Source organism: Rutilus rutilus (assembly GCF_951802725.1).
Source record: "Rutilus rutilus genome assembly, chromosome: 21".
In the NCBI taxonomy this organism is placed as follows: Eukaryota; Metazoa; Chordata; class Actinopteri; order Cypriniformes; family Leuciscidae; genus Rutilus; species Rutilus rutilus.
This window is the reverse complement of record NC_140226.1, coordinates 21,517,750-21,535,959: the sequence shown is the minus strand read 5'-3', so window position 1 is coordinate 21,535,959 and position 18,210 is coordinate 21,517,750. Positions and strand designations below refer to the sequence as shown.

The following is an 18,210-nucleotide window of genomic DNA, read 5'->3' as shown; positions in this document are numbered from 1 at the left end:
CTCTTTGTGAGAGACAAAACGATTTTTCGCACTCAAGACCAACATATCAAAGGGGCAGATAACAGTAGAGGATAACAGTAGTTATTAACCAAACGTATTTATTTCTGCAACAACATGTTCTTGTCCTCCCCATGAGCACACGCGCACACACACACACACACACACACACCCTTGCAAACTCCATTTAAATACATGACGTGAGAGCCAGCATTACCTCACTGTTTGCTGCACATGCTTTAATAAAATGATACACATATTTACATAATCCACAATTTTTGAATTTCGCCTCATCCCCTCCCCAGCAAAGACAAAATATTCTTCCAAACTCGTAGTTTCCCGCTCCAGAAGAAAAACAAAATATAACACTTGAGGGTGGATTTGAAAATGACCCACAATTAAAAATAAATTCAGCAGAGAGAAAGAAAAAAAAAGAAAAGAAAAAAAAAGAAAGAAAAAAAGATGGAAACCGAGAAAGAGCAATGATCTTTTGGCCAGTACAACACAGCAGTGCGTGGAGTTTAATAACAGCGCAGATATGGCAGTAACACTGAAATAGCTCATAAAGTCTATATACAAAGTCACGATAACGGCGGTTGAGCCTCCCGTGTCTGATTCGCTCACAGACGTGAGCACGCCTCGTCGTACGAACTGAGGAAATGGAGGGGAAAGATGCCTTGGCTTCTGAAACCCCCACCCCCTAAAAGCAGATAATGTGGAAAGGGCAGAGCAGAACATGTTTTATCTTTGCGGTTTCTCCCTCTGGTTTTCATACCTGTATCTTTCTACATCTCTTGACTATTCTGTAGTAGAATTAAACGGAAATAAGGCACAATAACTACGCTGACTGTTTCATTAACGGGGAGAGTTCTGTTGACCGATGAGCAGACGAGCTGATCCAATTGAACTACCCTACTGATCTTCCCTTTTCATCCCAACCAGCCGTTCAGATTTATACAATTCAAATAAAACAACAGTTTTATGGCAAAAAATGCTAACGATACCCAACCCCCCCCCAACAAACATTTCCCATCCCTCATGTTTTACAATCACATTGTGACAAGAATTGCTACACACTAGTGGTGCACACAAAACAAACATTGCTGAGCACCCGCCCACCCCAGACCCACCCAACCTTTGGATTGATTGGCTGATGGCAGACAATCTGGCTTTTGGATTGGTTACCATTTCCATTCGACATTTACTTTGATTTAAAACGACAACGTTTTCACAGTCTGCGAATAAGCATGAGATTTAAATGCTCCAGAAGTGTTTGTGACGCATGTTGTGGTACAATAATTACACGCACAACAACAACAAAAATACTTAAATGGAAACAAAAATAATTAAAAGAGACCCCAGTTGTGGTTTTTAACCTGTTGTGCACTGAACTCCAGGCATCTGCCCCGCTCTATGTACGTGACTTTTGAGGTCATGAATGGTGAAGTCCCCAAAGAAAATTAAGTGAATAAAAATGTATGCGTTTTCTCCTTCCTTCTCTTCACATTGTCAGTCCAAACCTGAACACGCGAATGTGCAGGATGCTATTAAAGCCTCAGGCCGTCTCACTCTTCATTGGACTGTAGGGTAGACGATGGAGGGTTTGACTGATGATTTAGGGTGTAGAACTGGTGATTTATTGTATAAAGTAGTGTTTGATGGTATTTATGCTATAAATTGAGAGTTTAGGTGTGACCGGAAGACAGAAGGGCGAGGACAAAAGAGCTGGATTAAGGAGAAGTATCAAGAGCAGACAAGAAGAGTACAGGAAACTCTGACAGGCTATTGGTCTGTTTTGGTAAAAGAACAGTCAGAACAGCAGGGGCTTTTAGACAGACGCGTTTATCTCAGCTGTGATGGAGCAGTAGTGGGGACACTGTACGATTGAGGTAAAGGGCAGATGCTGAGGGGTTTTTCTTGCTGGGGTTTAACAATTCTGGATTGTGGCCTTCTCAGTCCTGGGCTTCAGCTGCTGTAATGATTCAGCAGATCATTCGTGTTTTTGATGATCCTTCATGTCCTCCTCATCTGTGTACTCAGATGGTTCGTCTCCCGGCTTCAACAAACGGCCAACGTAGTCATATTTCTCTGAGAGAGACGGAGGGAAGGGAGAGAGAGAATGAAAGGAACAATAATTAATGATGCTATTTTTAATGAAAGATGCCATTTATTTCTTGTTCATGCATTGTGCATATTTAATCTTGTGCATACATTTGATCACATTTGGAAGGACCCGTTAGCCCCTGTTGGCTGTAAAAACATCCTCTGGCTGCAGAGACCATATTTCTCCATCCATGGTGTTATTATTAATAAACCAAAACTAAAACTGAGATTCTATGTTGTTATTTGAAATACAGCTAAAATAAAAACATACAATTTGCACATTTTATTCTACATGCCCCACAATGAGGGCTTTTAACCATTAATTAATCTCTGGTATCAACAAGGCAAACAAGCAGTGTGAAAAAGTTGTGTGCTTCATCATTGGAGTACTTTATTTGTCAAACAGCATTAATCTGTCATATTACAGCCCTGATTTTCCCCACATGCAGTGACAGGAGAGTTGAGCAGCTTATCACACATTCCCTCATCTCATAGCGCGACACAAACCGATATGAGACTGTGCTACACCAAATCAATCTAGCTCAGCTAAGTGTAAACTAGGACTGGCTGGGCATTGACACAAATTTCACAATTCAATTCACAAACTTGTGATTTGTTTCGTTCGCACTATTAAAATGTAATCCCGTTTTCCACTTTTAATCCCTATTACCAGTGTTTACTGGAATATTTCTAAATCAGGTAAATAATATATTTATTGTCTGTCAAAATGAAAGAAATCACTTTGAAATTTTATCACTCAATGTTCCAGTAAATGATCATTTTTGATCAACATGTTATATAATACAGACATATATTATTACATTGATAATTTACATGTCTGCAAAAAAAAATTGCTGAGGAAAGTATCGATCTTTTGGCGTTATTCATGGTCTGTTGTAGTAATTTTCTTCTTATTATTATTATTATAATGCTTATTATTAGATACACAGAGCGAACCTTTCACTGATTGTTTACAGATTAACGGAAGTTACTCCCATAATTCGCTCAAAGCATCATGGGGTGTAGGAAAGAGGTGGATAGGCAATATTTTCGTTGGACAAATGTAGCAAAACAGACAATATTGCGCTTAAAATATATAAACTTTTATATTAACACAATATTAACTTTTTATTTATTAAACTGTTGTATATAATCAATATCACATTTGCTATTTGGGCAGCACCCATGTGATTTGCGCTTGTTACGCGTGTGATATTGCATACATATACATACATACATACGAGACAAAAACTAATTCAAGGGCATTTTTGTGCCATTATCTTGAATTTTTCACTCTTTTAAGGCACTTCTTTGATGAATATGGATGGTCACCAGTGGAATTCCTGCATTTTGGAAATATTTTCCCTCATGTCCTTCCTCTCCATAGTTATGGCAAATAGATTTGTTTTTGCATCCAGCAGGACTATGACCAAACCTCTGACAGTTGAAGCCAAAGCATTGTGTTGATCCTTAAAAAGCCAAAGCTAATCGCATCTCTCAAATGCCAGGACTTCTTCCTCCACAGACACAGTGCGAACAAGTTGCCCCATTTGTCGCCTTTTATGAACAGCAAGGGGGTACTAGGGACCTATTTAATCGACAGCCATAATATGCAATAATATTGCCATAAAATTAATTGATTGCAAACTGCTTGGAAACTGCGAGCCAGTAGAATGCATAATAATAGCACCGCTTTTTTACTTTGAAATGTGCAGCACATTTTTGGGACGTATCATGATAATTGAGATGAAAATGATAATTATGATATTTGTTATACTATCTTAAAATATTTAAGACTTATGACCTTAAATGTGATAAAGCATTTAATTTAAGATATTTTAAAACTTCATGAACCCAAGGCGATTCTGTATTGTATTACACAACGGTACATTAAGGCCTGGTTTCACAAATAGGGCTTACATTAAGCCAGAACTAAGCCTTAGTTCAATTAGGACATTAAGTAGCTTTTATAAATGAGCCTTAAAAAAAACATTACTGATGTGCATCTTGAAAAAAAAAAAAAAAAAAAAAAAAAGGTACTGTACTACTGATATATTTAAAGATATGTCAGTGCAAGTTCCTTTCAGTTAAGACAGCTCAAACATGCATTTTAGTCTGGGACTAGACCTAACCCATGTCTGTGAAACCGGGCACATGCGAACCAAGACTAATTTGTGGTGAATCATGAGTTAACCAGACTACACCAGCACTGTATTTGTTTTTGAGTGCAGCTAGTGAGGAAAATGCAAATAAAAATACCGTCTTCTTTTTGGCACTCACTTAACAGCGTTTGTATCTCATCATCATACAATTCAGACTGTCTGACATGCCACTGTTAAATAATGACACAGGAAAAACTTGATATATATATATATCGCAATATATTTTTTATAGCTCTTTACAGGACAATTAAAGGTTACTGTCACTCATCTTTTGGAGAATTTATACTGTAAACCATTAGCTACCTGATTACATTACATGTACAGATCAGCCCTAACCAGCACAACAGGAACAACATGCAAAGCTTGTGGACGAGGAGGAGTGACTGGTAACTACCTACATAACTGTAGTTATGCAGATATTATACCTATCCTACCTCCAATTATCCTAGAGGCAGATAAAATCTTAGACATTTTTAGATTTTTTGAGTAACTATATGAATCCTTTCTGAATTCGCAGAGAAATTCTTCTGCTTACCCATGAACTGCATTTCCCATTCTCGAACACTTTCCATCTGTACAGCGTTCAGGTCTGAAAGGTCATCGTACTCATCCCGTAATGCATCCTTCTCTAGGCAAAATGTTGCCAAACCCCGAGAAGCATCACGTCCCGCAAAGATCCCGTAGGGGCCCTCTGGAATGACAGACATACTGTGAGTATAATGGTCAGCAAGACAAAGTTAAGATCTTCTACACATTATAGGCTTAGGGCCCAAAACTGAAAGTGCAATACAGCCAGTGCAGTTAAAGCTAAGCTAAATGTCCCATCCACAATAAAATATATTTATAAAAAGTATAAAGTAAAATTAACTTACTTTTAATAATTATTTGCCTTTGCAATGTAGCATCATAAAGGACGTAAAGTGGTTAAAACAACAATTCTTATTATTATTCATAACAAATAAGCAATAACAACAATTAGTAATAATTATTAATACTACTAATAAGTAGTAGTAGTTGCACTAGTAGTATTCATAATAAAAAATATTATTATACAATAGGTCTGATAAAAAGTTAAAGAAACCAGATGAATTGCAATCAAAACAAAACTCTGCTGTGAATCAACTAAAAGAAAACAGTTTAAGAGTCAGTGGGTCAGAAAACCCCAGACAAGCTAAAACCAAAGCAGAGTGTTTTCTCAAAAACAACCATACAGCTGGGATGAATGGAGCCGCTCGGCGCTCGCCCAAACCAGAGGAATGCAGGTAAACACACAGGTACTTCAGAACAGCTGTTGTAAATAACACACTGCGCTGAATAAGGAAATGAATGTGAGATGTCATAACAAAACACAACACAACACCAACACCAACAAGAATCAACTTCAGCTGAGCACAGACTATTCAGGCCACAGCCTGAACCTTTCTTACCAAACCAAAGACGTGACAAAGCGGAGCACAACAGACCGATGAACTTCAGTCACCTAATCGGGACAAACAAATGAGATGATGCAATAAAATACGACAACAAGAGGACATGAACGTCTCAGACACTTGAGTTTTACTTCATAGGCTACTGAACAGGAACTAGAATCCATGATTTATAAATAATACAACTGCCAAAGCCAGATCATGACTGACGATGACTAGGCTGCTCTGGCATGTGCAATTTATCATGTTCGCTTTCTTGTCGGTGAGACGAAGCTTTAGTCTTTGTTTTATTCGGAACAGAAGGCAAAAGAAGAGGAGAAAGGCCTCTTTCGATACTTCTTTTTTTTTGGTTCATCATCTGATCTTCATGTGGAAAACGCATGTTAGCTCTCTCTCACACACACACCACACTCTCTCTCTCTCTTTTCAGCAGTTGAGCAATAATAGTCTTAAAAGATACAAGAGGTCCAGCCAAACATTGACCAAAAAGATCCAAGTTGCCCTATGGTCCAGTGACAACACACCACATCTGCCTACAAAGTTCAAACCTTTGCCATAGTCTCATCAGGTTATAAATGAATGCAGCAACAGGTAAATAAAACTGATGTCATATTCTCTCCGTGTGAAATGCTGCAAGATGACAGACACGCTAGATTACAGGTGTCTAAGAAATGACGCACTGGTCAGAGTCTGGACTACTGCTGACACCACACCTTGAACGCTCCTCCACAAACACCACAGATGGTCAGATAACATATCTCATATACAAATATAGCCGAGGGAGATGCGAGGCCAAATCACAGACCCTAGCTAGCACTGTGAATCAAACTTGGTAAATGCAAACAAAGGCCATGATAATCCAGATATTATGTGCACTCTCGGTTTCACTTCTGAGCTGAGTCTCCAAATATAGACTCCAGGCAGACAAAAGACTGCTGTTCTGGCTTTGAGGGCAACATATTTAAATTATTATCTGCAGCAAACAGCTGTTTTGCACAGGAGTCTGTAAACCCTGCTTAAAGTACAGGGAAAAGAAACAAGAATTTTCTCCTGCAAGGGAGAAAGGAATGAGGCTCAGTGCTTGATTTCTTAACCAAGGCGACTGCTAAACTTAGCTGATCTTACACCCGTCATAACAAACCGAGCTATTAAATTTACACATTTAAATTAAGCAAATTGATTTCCACACAAATGGATGATCTACTGGTACAGTAAATACCTGTTGGGTGTGCCAGCACATGGCTCTCACCCCATTTGTCCACATCAGATATGGCTCTCATTCAAAAAAGCACTGACATTACAGGTTGATGCCTGGGAAAGAGTTCACCTAGGCAAAACAGAGCAGGAAGAATGTTGACCGCAGTTATGAATAAAACAGAAAGGGCCCGTCAAGAGGTTGGCAAACTCCGACAAGACATCAGACCAAACTGTGCATCATACAACAGAGGTCTCTGGGAGAAAGGCTTTGTGAGACTTTACCCTGAGCAGTATTTACCAGAATGAGCTGGTCATTAGCTTTCCTCTGACCAGAGTATTGGCAAGCATAAGCTGGTTAACACACAAGCTCTTCTCCTATGGCAAGCTATTATTTCTTAAAACTAACTAGTATTTACTTTTATATTATTACTAGCACTATTTTCTAGTAAATGAGTATTTCCAGTAATCTAACTGTATATTTGACTATTTCACACTAGTAACCATTCATTAGTACTTCCTCCAATATTGATAAGTATCTATTCAATATATTCCTCACAATGAACCAGTATCTATTTTTGTCACTAGTACTATTTTTCAATTAAGTAATCCAGTTACACTATTTTAAGGTGACATTGTTAGTGTATTTACACACAGAAGTATTTAGTAATATTAATTAACAACACATAGGCCTACTTACTATAGGTTTAGGTTAGTTGTTTGTAATCATGCATATTTTACTGTTATTAATATAGTAAGTACATGTTATTATGTGTAAAAAGGACACTAAAATAAAGTGTTACTGTAATGTAATTGTATCTTTCACTATGTAATTGCAGCTTTATGTTTGTATTTATTACAGTAGTGACTAATATCTATTGAATAAGTATTAGTGACTAACTGAATAGATACTAATCAATATTGAAGTACGTACTAGTATCCAAGCATTCTATAGTGACTTATTTATTAGATACTACCAGCTTACTCAGTTGTGACAATTAGCCTAACTATTATTATTAGTAACAAATCTAAATCTGTGGTACTGATATGAAATATTACCTTCAGACTGGTATGTGTTCCAACTGTTGCTGGAAGTGGAACCTAATCCAGTTTTAGTAATAAAAAAAGCTACACTTTATTAGAAGGTGCCCATGTTACAGTGTAGTGTCGAGTACAAATAAGTGCAGAGTAATATTAACAATAACCACATCTACTTTCTATAGAATTAGAGTTTGTGGTTGACGTTAGTTGCTTGTAATTATGCAATAACGTGTAACAGGGACATTTTAAAATAAAATGTTATCTAATACATTAATAGACCTGTACGAATACGTGTTTAGTATTAACCATCCCACCAGTTCCTAGTATGAATTCCAGGTTTGCTAGACTTTTGTTCACTGGATACTAGTAAGTTATCTTCTCTACTGCTTAAGTTGAAAACCCCCGCTGAATGTGGGTGTGAGCGTGAGCGTGAGCATGAGCTCCTTACCGCGTCCGTAAAACTTTTTGCCACTGGTCACATCGAAGACCTTGGTATTGACTGCCATGAGGATGCGCGGGTTCTGCACCCCGTCGTACTCGCGCAGCTGCTGCAGGGTGAAGTCGCGTCTCCTCATCTTGGGTAGCGGCGAGGCCTCGCTGCCCCGGCCCGCGTCCTCGCCCGCCCTCCTCCACCACCGCGCGTAAAGCACGTAACACGCGGCCAGCACGAGCACTAGAACGCTGAGATTGAGCATCATAACGCTTATACCAAGACCGGCCCCCGCATCCAAGTCCTCCGTCGTCCCCTGCTCGCCGCTGGTGTCCGCCGCTGCACTCCTACCGTCCCCATCGTCCGCCATACTGCAACGATAGCGCCTTCCCACCGCACGCGACCGCCCGCCCAGCTGGCATACAGAAGCGCGTCTGATTGGCTGCCTGTTACCGGAAACAACGCGTTGGCTCCTGGAATTTGTAGTTTTCTGTCAGCGTGGCGCCTACAAGACCACCGAGCGCATGAGACCAGACAAAGGTTTCAGGTTTCAGATTTCAGATAATTCAAACGCGCGCTAACTGTCATGATTATATTTATCATTAGCTAACCGCGATGAAATACAACAGTATTCAGAAATATGCTTATTAACCTGAAACTCAAGTATGTTTCATATTGAAAAATCTGTCACATATTAAAAAAATGGATGTGCATTGAATACACAACTGATTTAACTGCTTGAAAAATTACATGGCAGGCTATAATATCACTTTATACATATATATACAAAGTTTAACAAGGATAACCGTATCCCCTATCAGACCTTTATCTTCACAAACTAGAATCTCCAAGCTTACACAATTTATATCCAAGTCCCTTGACTCCCCTAGTTTCTGGAGACTTAATGTTATTGTGTAAAAGTGTCTGATCTTTGAGTCTAAAGTAATTGTTTACAGTGTATACTAAATGAACCATACTGCTTACAAAATAGGAGCTGCAACTGCTTTAAGTGTGTTGTGTTTATCATTTCTTTTTAAGAGGGTTCCCACAGTCACGGAAAACCTGGACATGCTATGGAATTTTAAGAGGGCTTGCAGGCCTGAAAAATCTTTAAACAAATTTCTATATCAAAAACACATGCTTGAGGTTATGTTCAGCTCTAAAATATTGGGTAAATATCAGTTTTTGTTGTTATTATTGTTGTTAGTAATCGTACAGATGAAAAAAGTAAAAAAAAAAAAAAAAAAAATTGTTTTAAAGGTGTGGGAACCGTGTGTAAGACCCAGTATAACGACATTACACTGCACACTTGACAAGAAATACAATATATATTATTTTGGGGTTTTATAAACAGATTTTAATATATTTTATGTTTTTTTTACATTTTACAATTATGAGGAAAGAAAAAATTAAACCAACATGCATACCAACACACAAGCGCACAAACAAAAACTTCACAATAAAATGAATCAATAAAAATGAATTGATTGAAATTAGAGAGCTGCTTCTAATATTTTTTTTTATGTACAGTTTTCATAAGCAAATATGATACAATCGGGACATCAATTCAGTGTCTGATTAATGATCATAAGTGAGGAAAAAAAAAAACCCACTGATTTAATTTATCAGCAAAGATCCAACCTGCAAAATAAAAATGCAGATAAAAGTATTCTCTGGGCCACCATGTTTGCAGTCATTTACACTCTCTGTAATATCAATAAAAAAAGATTCTAATCAATTAAGTTTTCAAAAGAGAGTAAAACAATAAATTATCTCAAACTCAACTCCAATAGGATTAAAAATTTAAAAGGAAGGATAATTCCTCTCTAAAAAGATAACATTTCTTAGAAACTTCAAGTACACAGACGTTTTCCAATTTAAGTCAAAATTAATAAAAAGTTCAAAGATGTTTTCTCTTCCTCTACTCTGCACCTAAAGATGTGGCATCTTTTGAGAACGGCACAATATTCGTTTAATGTAGTTCCTGAAGATGTTAACACTTTTTACAATCCCTCGCCACTTTGGCCTGATATCAATGTACTTCTCCGATATTCAGCTCAGACACTCAGCTAATCATAAAAGCATAAAGAACATAGTATTCCATCAATGTCATATTTCCTACACAAGCTAAAAGAGCAAAAAAAATGCAAAAAGCTATATAGTGTGTTATCTTGTGTCAACCTCAGTTCAAGTTAGAAATTTTTTGTTTGTTTGATGAGCTTTTTTTTTTTCTTTTTTTTTTTTTTTTTGAGTCTTTAAAATAAATGAGATAAAATGTGTGTGCTGTGCAGGAAATGCACATGCACAAATTAAAAATACTTTTAAACACCAAAAGATTATTCATTATTTATGCTGACAGAGCTGTAAAATAATTATATTTTTTGTTGCTTTTGAAATGTAAGGCATTTGCAAAGGTAAAATAAAATGTTTAAAAAGATAAAACTGCATTCGATGTAGGAATGCATCTTCTGTAAACTTTACAGCAAAACAAGTTCACCATGCGTACTTGATTCTGAAACTACTAACTGAGGGGAAAAAACAAAGAAAAGAAAAAGAAAGCAAAAAGATCTTCTGAAAGTTAACCTGTCCAGAAAAAGTGTCTTGTACAACACAAAGACGTCTCTGGTTTACTCTTCAGTTTGTGAATGCAGCGTTCTGACAGTTGGTCTTTGCTCTAACGGTTTGACTGGCTCACTTCTGAGGTTACGGTGTAAAACGTAAGCCTGCATCAGCACTGAAAATCTTTTCACAGCTCTAGAGTTAGAATCATCACACTCAAATACTGTATATAGTGTAGTAAGGGCCTCATTTCTTTGGCTGTTGGGCTTCTTTGTTTTTGCTGGTCGCCGCCTCTCCTTTGCGAGCATCCGTTGAGGTATTCTTCTTCACATTCTCTTTGGGTGGGGCTTTTGTAGACGGGTCATTAGCCATGCCGCTCTTCTGATTGGCTGAGGCTGCCTTGGCTGATGGTTGATTGGTGGTTTTCGTTGTCGTTGGGGCAGCGGCCTGATCAGTCGTGGCTGTTTTTGTTCCTCCAGTGGTCAGCTGATTGTCTGAAGATGTCTTGGAGACGGGGGTTTGTTTCGATGATGATGTGGAGTTGTGTCGTCTACGTTTCACCTCGTCTCCTGTGGATGACGAGTGTGCTTTCCTCCTTACTCCTTCCTCTGCCATTGGTGGCTAAGGGCAGGAGATTTACAATTGATTTAGATTGCAAATAGACTAATATTATATACAGTTAGAAAGCAATTAAATGCATTTAGACTAATATTCATATATTATTCTGGACTCCAAAACTTATTTCCCTTTGCATAGTTTGCAAGGGATCACATTCACATCAAAACTGATGCCTATACTCACATCTACTCTGAAATCATCAATGCTCTTGAATTTGCTGAGGTATTCCTGGAGTTTGGGGTCAATGGGCTGATTCTTCACCTTTGCGTATTTCAGGAAAGCCCAGAATTTCTCCAGTCCATATAGCTGACCTACATAAACCCCCAAAAAACATCAGCATGTAAGTTAAAAGTTAAGTTACAAGAGTAAAAAAAACAAAAAAACATCACATGACTAAATGATCAAGAAATACATTCAGAATTATTTTTAGCGATTGACATTTGATGTGAACATTTAAAAACAGAAATGCAGACATGACAGTCATGCAGAGGTGGTGGTTGACTAATAAGTTTACACCAAAGTCCTGAGTAAGTAAATTTCACCAAAAATACACACCAAACACTGATAGTGAGTGATATGCAAAGTTAAACCGTCGCATGTTTTTTTAATATTTGTTTAGTCAAAAATTATGAGTGACTGACCTTTCTCATAGTCTTGCATGGTCTCCTCTTGGAAGTCCTTGAAGATGTCCTGTCTGAATCTCCGCTCTAGTCCATAGCTGTAGAACCGGAACAGACACTCCAGTCCGTACCTGTGACAAACATTTGAACACACATTAGGAAACCTTTTTTATTTTGGTTATGTTATTTATGCACCCTCTTGCAAAACTGCGAGGCTCTAGAGAAGGGGTCAAATAAATCTGGTTGACTTACTGCCTGGTTAAGCATCTGAATTCTCAAAGGTGAATAAATTCTCCAGACAAGATCTACAGATAAAGCAGAATTCAGGACCATGACTCTCACCTGTAGTTCTCCTTGGCGTCCTCCAAGGCAAACTGCTTGAACTCTTCATACATCTTTCTGTTGAAGTTGTCTCTGAGGAAGAAGGACCAGAATCTGAAGAGGGTGTTCATCTCCTGAGACAGACCCACACCTAATCGTTTCCTCTCTGAGGAAAAAAAAAAAAAAAACACAAACATGAGAAATGCATGTAAAGCAGTTATATAATCTGTGGTGTTAAAACAAAATAATCAGTGTACCATTGAGGCATCGACGGCGGTATTTGTGGTAAACTTGCTGGGTGAAGCCATTTTCTTTTAAAAGCTCATGGGATGGATGCCAGAACTTGGGCAGGGACTGTGGGGTGCAGCCGTAACTGCCTGACAGAGCGGGGGCTCCTTCTGACGGAGAAGCATTAGAGCTGCTGTACAGAGGACGAGGAGGAAAAAAGAGAAAGAGACACAGTTGAGCCAACTTTCACCTCAGTGCTTTTTATTAGGACAAGGACAAGAAATTAAAAAAAGTTACAAACCTGATAGAGGAAGTGCGGGGTCTGTGTTCTCGTGAGTCCATTACCCAGCCTACGTGGCACTCCAGTGGAGGGTTAGAACTGTGACGGGTTTTCCTCTTTCTGGGAGTCTAAAAGGATGAGAGAAAAATTAAATTATGAAGAAATTTGTACCTGGTTAGGATATATGCAAGAACTCTGGCATCGGCCTAAAATATATATATATATATATATATATTTTTTTTTTTTTTTTTAAGTCATCCTTAAAATCACAAAATCTGTTTGCCTGGTACAAACTTACTTTTTCATCAAGGTTGCCACTATCTTCTTTGATGACAGGGTAGAAGCGTGGGGTTTTGGTGGGGTCCTGTCTTCCAGGGGTACGTGGTGTGCGTGGGGTATGGGGCACACTGGGGGATTCTGGGACATCCGTGGGGAGAGAATGAGCCATGCTAGAATCATCTACAGAAAGATAACCAAATTAATAATATATATATTTTTTAAATATATGGAAATATAAAACTTTGGAATTTAAAATTAACCAAGTAATTTCTTTCATCTGTACAAATCTGCGACATTTCACATAGAAAAAAAAAATTATGAGTAAAATGAAATAAATTACATTGAATGAGTAAAATTGAAATAATTAAATATTTAATTAATTGTTTATTTAAATATTTGTTTCATTAATAAAACAAAGATCGACAGAGAGATAGACAGATTCCATAGTTATCTCATAGACATATGAAGTGTGCAATCACCTGTTTGAAATGGTGGAGGGGGTGGGATCTCCTGGTTGGCGTCAATGGGAAGTTTAGGGGTCAGAGTTTCAAATTCATCTTGGCTTATCACGTTGAGTTTTTTAAAGTTCTCCATATCCTATAAATGTGAACCATATTGACATTATACACAGAGCAAGAACATTACTTCAAGAAGGCTGCAAGCATTAAAATTACAAGCGGAGCATCAAACTGAAAAACATAGACAAACTGCCCTGATGGGCTTCCTGTTTCTGCCTGTATGAACAATATATCATAACTGCTCTGTATCTGACTGCAGGCAGTGGACTTGATCAGGTTTATCAGCGGTTACTACTTGCAGCTGTTTAGACATTACAACTTTATTGCCCATCATAAAGGCCTATTTGGCCGTTGAAAGTGAAGCTTTCAAGCCCATCAGCAGCATTAAATCCGACAGTGTAGTCAATCAGAAGTTTTCTTGGTACAGATGACTGATATTATGTTCTTAAACCTTAATGTGTAAAATTCCACACTAACATCACAGCTCTCAACAATGATAAATTATTTCATTTAATTTTATCTCAGAGTGACATCACAAACTCTTAACTCATTTGCAGAAAACCACATGTGCTTATTCTGTCATTTTGCGCAGCTGTTTATCAGGTGTTTGTCCTATGAACTCCAGCCCACAGAGACCTTGGTCTAGTTAACACAGGTGTTACGACTCCCATGAGTAGGCACAGGTGGGTAACCACGATACAACTGTGCAGTTTAAACACACTCAGTGTCTGACTCATTCGATTCAAATTAAACAGCCAAATTATTTTAGAGTTTGCAAACGGCTCAGATTCAGTTAATGTTAGTATGAATGGGCTCATACATCTAAATACGTCATACTTTTTTAATCCAGGAGGAGCCAATCTGGACCAGAACACTTCACATATTCTATCAGAGAGCTCTTGTCTGATTGGCTGACTGTAAAGGGTACATACAGGTATTTGTCACTGTACTTATTTTGATAAAATTGCAATGTACTAAAAAACTTAAAATTGATAATATAGATATTAGCACATATCAAACCCTAAAGAGGTCTGTGATCACAAGTTGATTCCTAGAGTGCACAGATTGTTTGAGAAATAAGCGAAGACACAATGTGTGATCTTAAGCAAATATTTCAGTATATTTTTGGTCACCACAAAGCAATTCAAACATTTGCAGTGGGAAAATTCCCATGTTACTGCTGAGTATGGACATTTATCTGAAGCCAACAGCTGCTGAACGAACACCACACTCAGCACTATAACTCTAATAGAGTTACTATTACTCACTCATTTTCTCTTTGAAGCAAACTTTTTTGTTTACACTACTGAATTTCTTTTAAGAAATAACTTTTTTTCAGCCAAGACGTACTAAATTAGTCAAAAGTCACATTAAAGACTTTTACATCATTACAAAAAAATTCTAATTCAAATAAATGCTGTTCTTTTGAACTTTCTATCCATCAACAAATCCTTTGCCATGTTTCTTGAGCATCAAATCAGCATATTCGATTTTTTTTCTGAAGGATCATGTGACGCTGAACACTGGAGTAATGATGTTGAAAATTCATTTTATGACATTGTGTCATAAATGACATGAATGACATTTTAAAAGATATTAAAATACAGTTATTTTGAATTGTAATAATATTTAACAAGAGCAAAGTTTTTACTGTATTTTTAGTCAAATAAAAGCAGCCTTAGTCTAAATAATAATACAAATATTATTTATTTATATATATATATATATATATATATATATATATATATATATATATATATATATATATATATAAATAAATAAATAAATAAATATATATATATATATATATATATATATAAATAATTTTTTTGCATGAAAGTATATTTTATGGTATTAAGGGGGGAAATATGATGACAAGATGTCAAACTCACGTCGCTCATATGATGGCAGCTCCACAGTGCCATTGTAAGAAATATAAACTTTCAACATAAGTTATATTCAACATTCAAAATAAGGGGGAATGTTGATCAATTATGTAGTTAAAGGGATACTTCAGCCCAAAATGAACATTTTGTCAAGCTGCTCTATTCCATACAATGAAAGTGGGTGCTGACCAGTGACAGCCGTGGTCACCTTTCACTATATTGAAAAGAGCATCTTGGACATTTTATTAAACAACTCTTTACTTTGACAAACTTTAAATTACATATTACATTAAAATAATAATTCACAAAGCACAATCACTCTCACCTTGGCAGTGGGACAATCTGGCAGTCCGTCTTCCGTTGTCCAAAGATCCTGTTCATAGTAGAACAGCCCATCGTTAATGGCTTTGGCGAGGTCAGTTGTAATTTTGGCACGTGACACATGATTCCCTGTCCGATCGCCCCCAGGGTGTTTCCGCAGGTGAGGGGGGGTCTGAGTAACGATCAGGATCTTGTTAACGTCTCGGTCATCAAGTTCATCATCAGAATCGTCATCTGACCAATCAGTGAAGGTGTTCTTGCGAGGCGCTGCGAGCCGTTCCATTTCTTCATCAAACAGGAAGTCCAGTTCCTCCTGGACTGCTTCAGGTGGCTGCTTAGGGCTGGACTGAACCAATTCTGTGTTCTCCTGAAGCAAACACAAAACATGTCTTATTTCCTTATAATAAATACGGAAAAAGAAATGATGCAAAGAGAAAACAGGACAAATACTCAACTGCAGATGGGAACGACTCAAGAATAGGAGGAGGTGAAGAAGAACAAGGAGGAGGAGGAGGAGGAGGAGAAGGAAGAGGAGGAGGAGAAGAAGGAGAGCTAGGAGGAAGAGGAGTTACTGAGGTCTGCACACCCACAGGATAGGAGATGGAACAATGGATGGAAAGAGGACATGATGGATGAAGAAATATGGAGGAGGAAAAGGAAAGAGGTGTGTGATCAAACCATGCTAGAAATCCTCTAGCAGAAGCATAAATTATAAAGAAACAAAGTTTTATAAAATGAGAAATACCCAAAAAGCAAGAAAAGTGTTTTTTTTTTTGCTTTACAATATTCTACAGTTGTGATATAGTTTAAAATGACTTTGCAATGAATGAAGCAAATTAATAGGGATGCACAACACTTTGGTTATTGGACAATATTGAGGACAACACACTCCTGGGCACAAAAAAATGGGCCAAGCCAAAAATGGCTAAACACTAAGTTTTTAATTGTCTTAACCACAAATTATTGGGGGGAAATGATGTGTTATTGTCAGGAAATTAGCAAAATTTAAGCAAATGCACTACTTAAAAAGCCACTGCTGTCTCCGAAAAACTTCAAACACCGAATTAAGTTTTTGGCAGAATATGGGAAGTTTGATTCAGAGTGGTTCAGCAAAGTTGTGTGGACATGAGTTGCATGGTGTGACTGTTGCAATGTCTTCGAAATTCATCTCTACCTCAGTGAAGCCTAGAGGAAGAGGTGTCATTGTGTGGGGAGCCTTTTTAGCTGCTGGTCCTACGGCTGTGCCCGTAAACTTGACAACCGCACCACCGTGGTTGTAAGACGCCACCACGGTGGCTGAGTAGCACCGGCGGTGGTCCACCAAAACAATTTTTTTTGTATGTGAATACTGTTTTACATGAATATTATGACACGAGTGAAGCACAAGGCTTTGTTTACAAAAGAAATAATAGGTTAGCAACATCGCAGCCATGGAAAAGTTTGGATTCATGACGAATGAGAAAGTTGTGTGTGAGCCCATAAATTTAAGCTTTGAATTCTGGTTTGCTATCTGGTCACCCGATTATCAGTGAATTTAACAATATTCCATTAGTTATTCCATATAGAAAGCTTGAATTGTCTACTTTTAAACAAAACAATTCAAAACGAAAATGAACCGACTAGCATATGCCTATGAATTCCGTATGAAGTGTGCATTTCTCTCTATAGGTGCGTTCACTGCGAAGATGACGAGTCAGCATCGTCAACTTCATCTTTGCAGCCGACACTGACACAGAAAACACTAGTTTATTAATAAACAATTCAAAATGTGTCTTTGCTATATTTGACACATTCATAATCATTATGAATCGGTTCTTTGTGGCAGCTGTTATATGCATTATTGGTCGTTATTACATGAACGCGTCACCACCGCATCAGCACCAGAACATGGAGATTTTACACTTTTAGATATTCTATAATTAAATCAACCAATCGAATATTAAAAAATCGTGACTCATCCCTCCATGGAATCTCGTTTCTTTTCCCATATCTTCACTCGCATCTCACCCATTTCCGAAGGGGATTATAAACGTTTCTTTCTTGGTTCGCTTTTAATTAGGCCTATTATTTTCGTATTCTTTACTGTGGCAAAGTAGAAAAAACACTGTAGGACAGATAGCCTACATTTTTACTTGTACGTTAAATTCCTTTTAACACAGTTTGTGCTTGTTATTAGACATATGGTAATTGGTAAGGCGCGTCAAGTTTATTTGTAAAACGCGTTTC

The 18,210-nt window shown here is 37.6% G+C and overlaps 2 protein-coding genes across 4 annotated transcripts in view; both read right to left on the bottom strand.

The window, feature by feature from the left end:
- Positions 1 to 221: 221 nt before the first annotated feature.
- Positions 222 to 8,802, bottom strand: pgrmc2 (progesterone receptor membrane component 2). The gene is made up of 3 exons (XM_084394142.1): positions 8,373 to 8,802; positions 4,798 to 4,953; positions 222 to 2,085 (listed from the first exon to the last, which is right to left on the bottom strand). Exons 1-3 carry the CDS (start codon positions 8,722 to 8,724, stop codon positions 1,988 to 1,990), a joined length of 606 nt encoding a protein of 201 aa, XP_084250268.1. The 5' UTR covers positions 8,725 to 8,802; the 3' UTR covers positions 222 to 1,987.
- Positions 8,803 to 10,443: 1,641 nt separating this feature from the next.
- Positions 10,444 to 18,210, bottom strand: part of larp1b (La ribonucleoprotein 1B) — a 29,709-nt gene continuing 21,942 nt past the window's right edge. For 2 of the 3 annotated variants that reach the window (XM_084393676.1, XM_084393677.1), the window contains exons 10-18: positions 15,989 to 16,351; positions 13,739 to 13,856; positions 13,279 to 13,439; positions 13,002 to 13,108; positions 12,730 to 12,893; positions 12,494 to 12,638; positions 12,173 to 12,282; positions 11,715 to 11,842; positions 10,444 to 11,534 (exon numbers count right to left, since the gene is read on the bottom strand). In XM_084393676.1, the coding sequence (XP_084249802.1) occupies positions 11,160 to 11,534; positions 11,715 to 11,842; positions 12,173 to 12,282; positions 12,494 to 12,638; positions 12,730 to 12,893; positions 13,002 to 13,108; positions 13,279 to 13,439; positions 13,739 to 13,856; positions 15,989 to 16,351 (1,671 nt within the window). In that variant the 3' untranslated portion in view covers positions 10,444 to 11,159. The remainder of the gene's footprint in view (positions 11,535 to 11,714; positions 11,843 to 12,172; positions 12,283 to 12,493; positions 12,639 to 12,729; positions 12,894 to 13,001; positions 13,109 to 13,278; positions 13,440 to 13,738; positions 13,857 to 15,988; positions 16,352 to 18,210) is intronic. The other variant, XM_084393678.1, reaches the window with a different exon arrangement.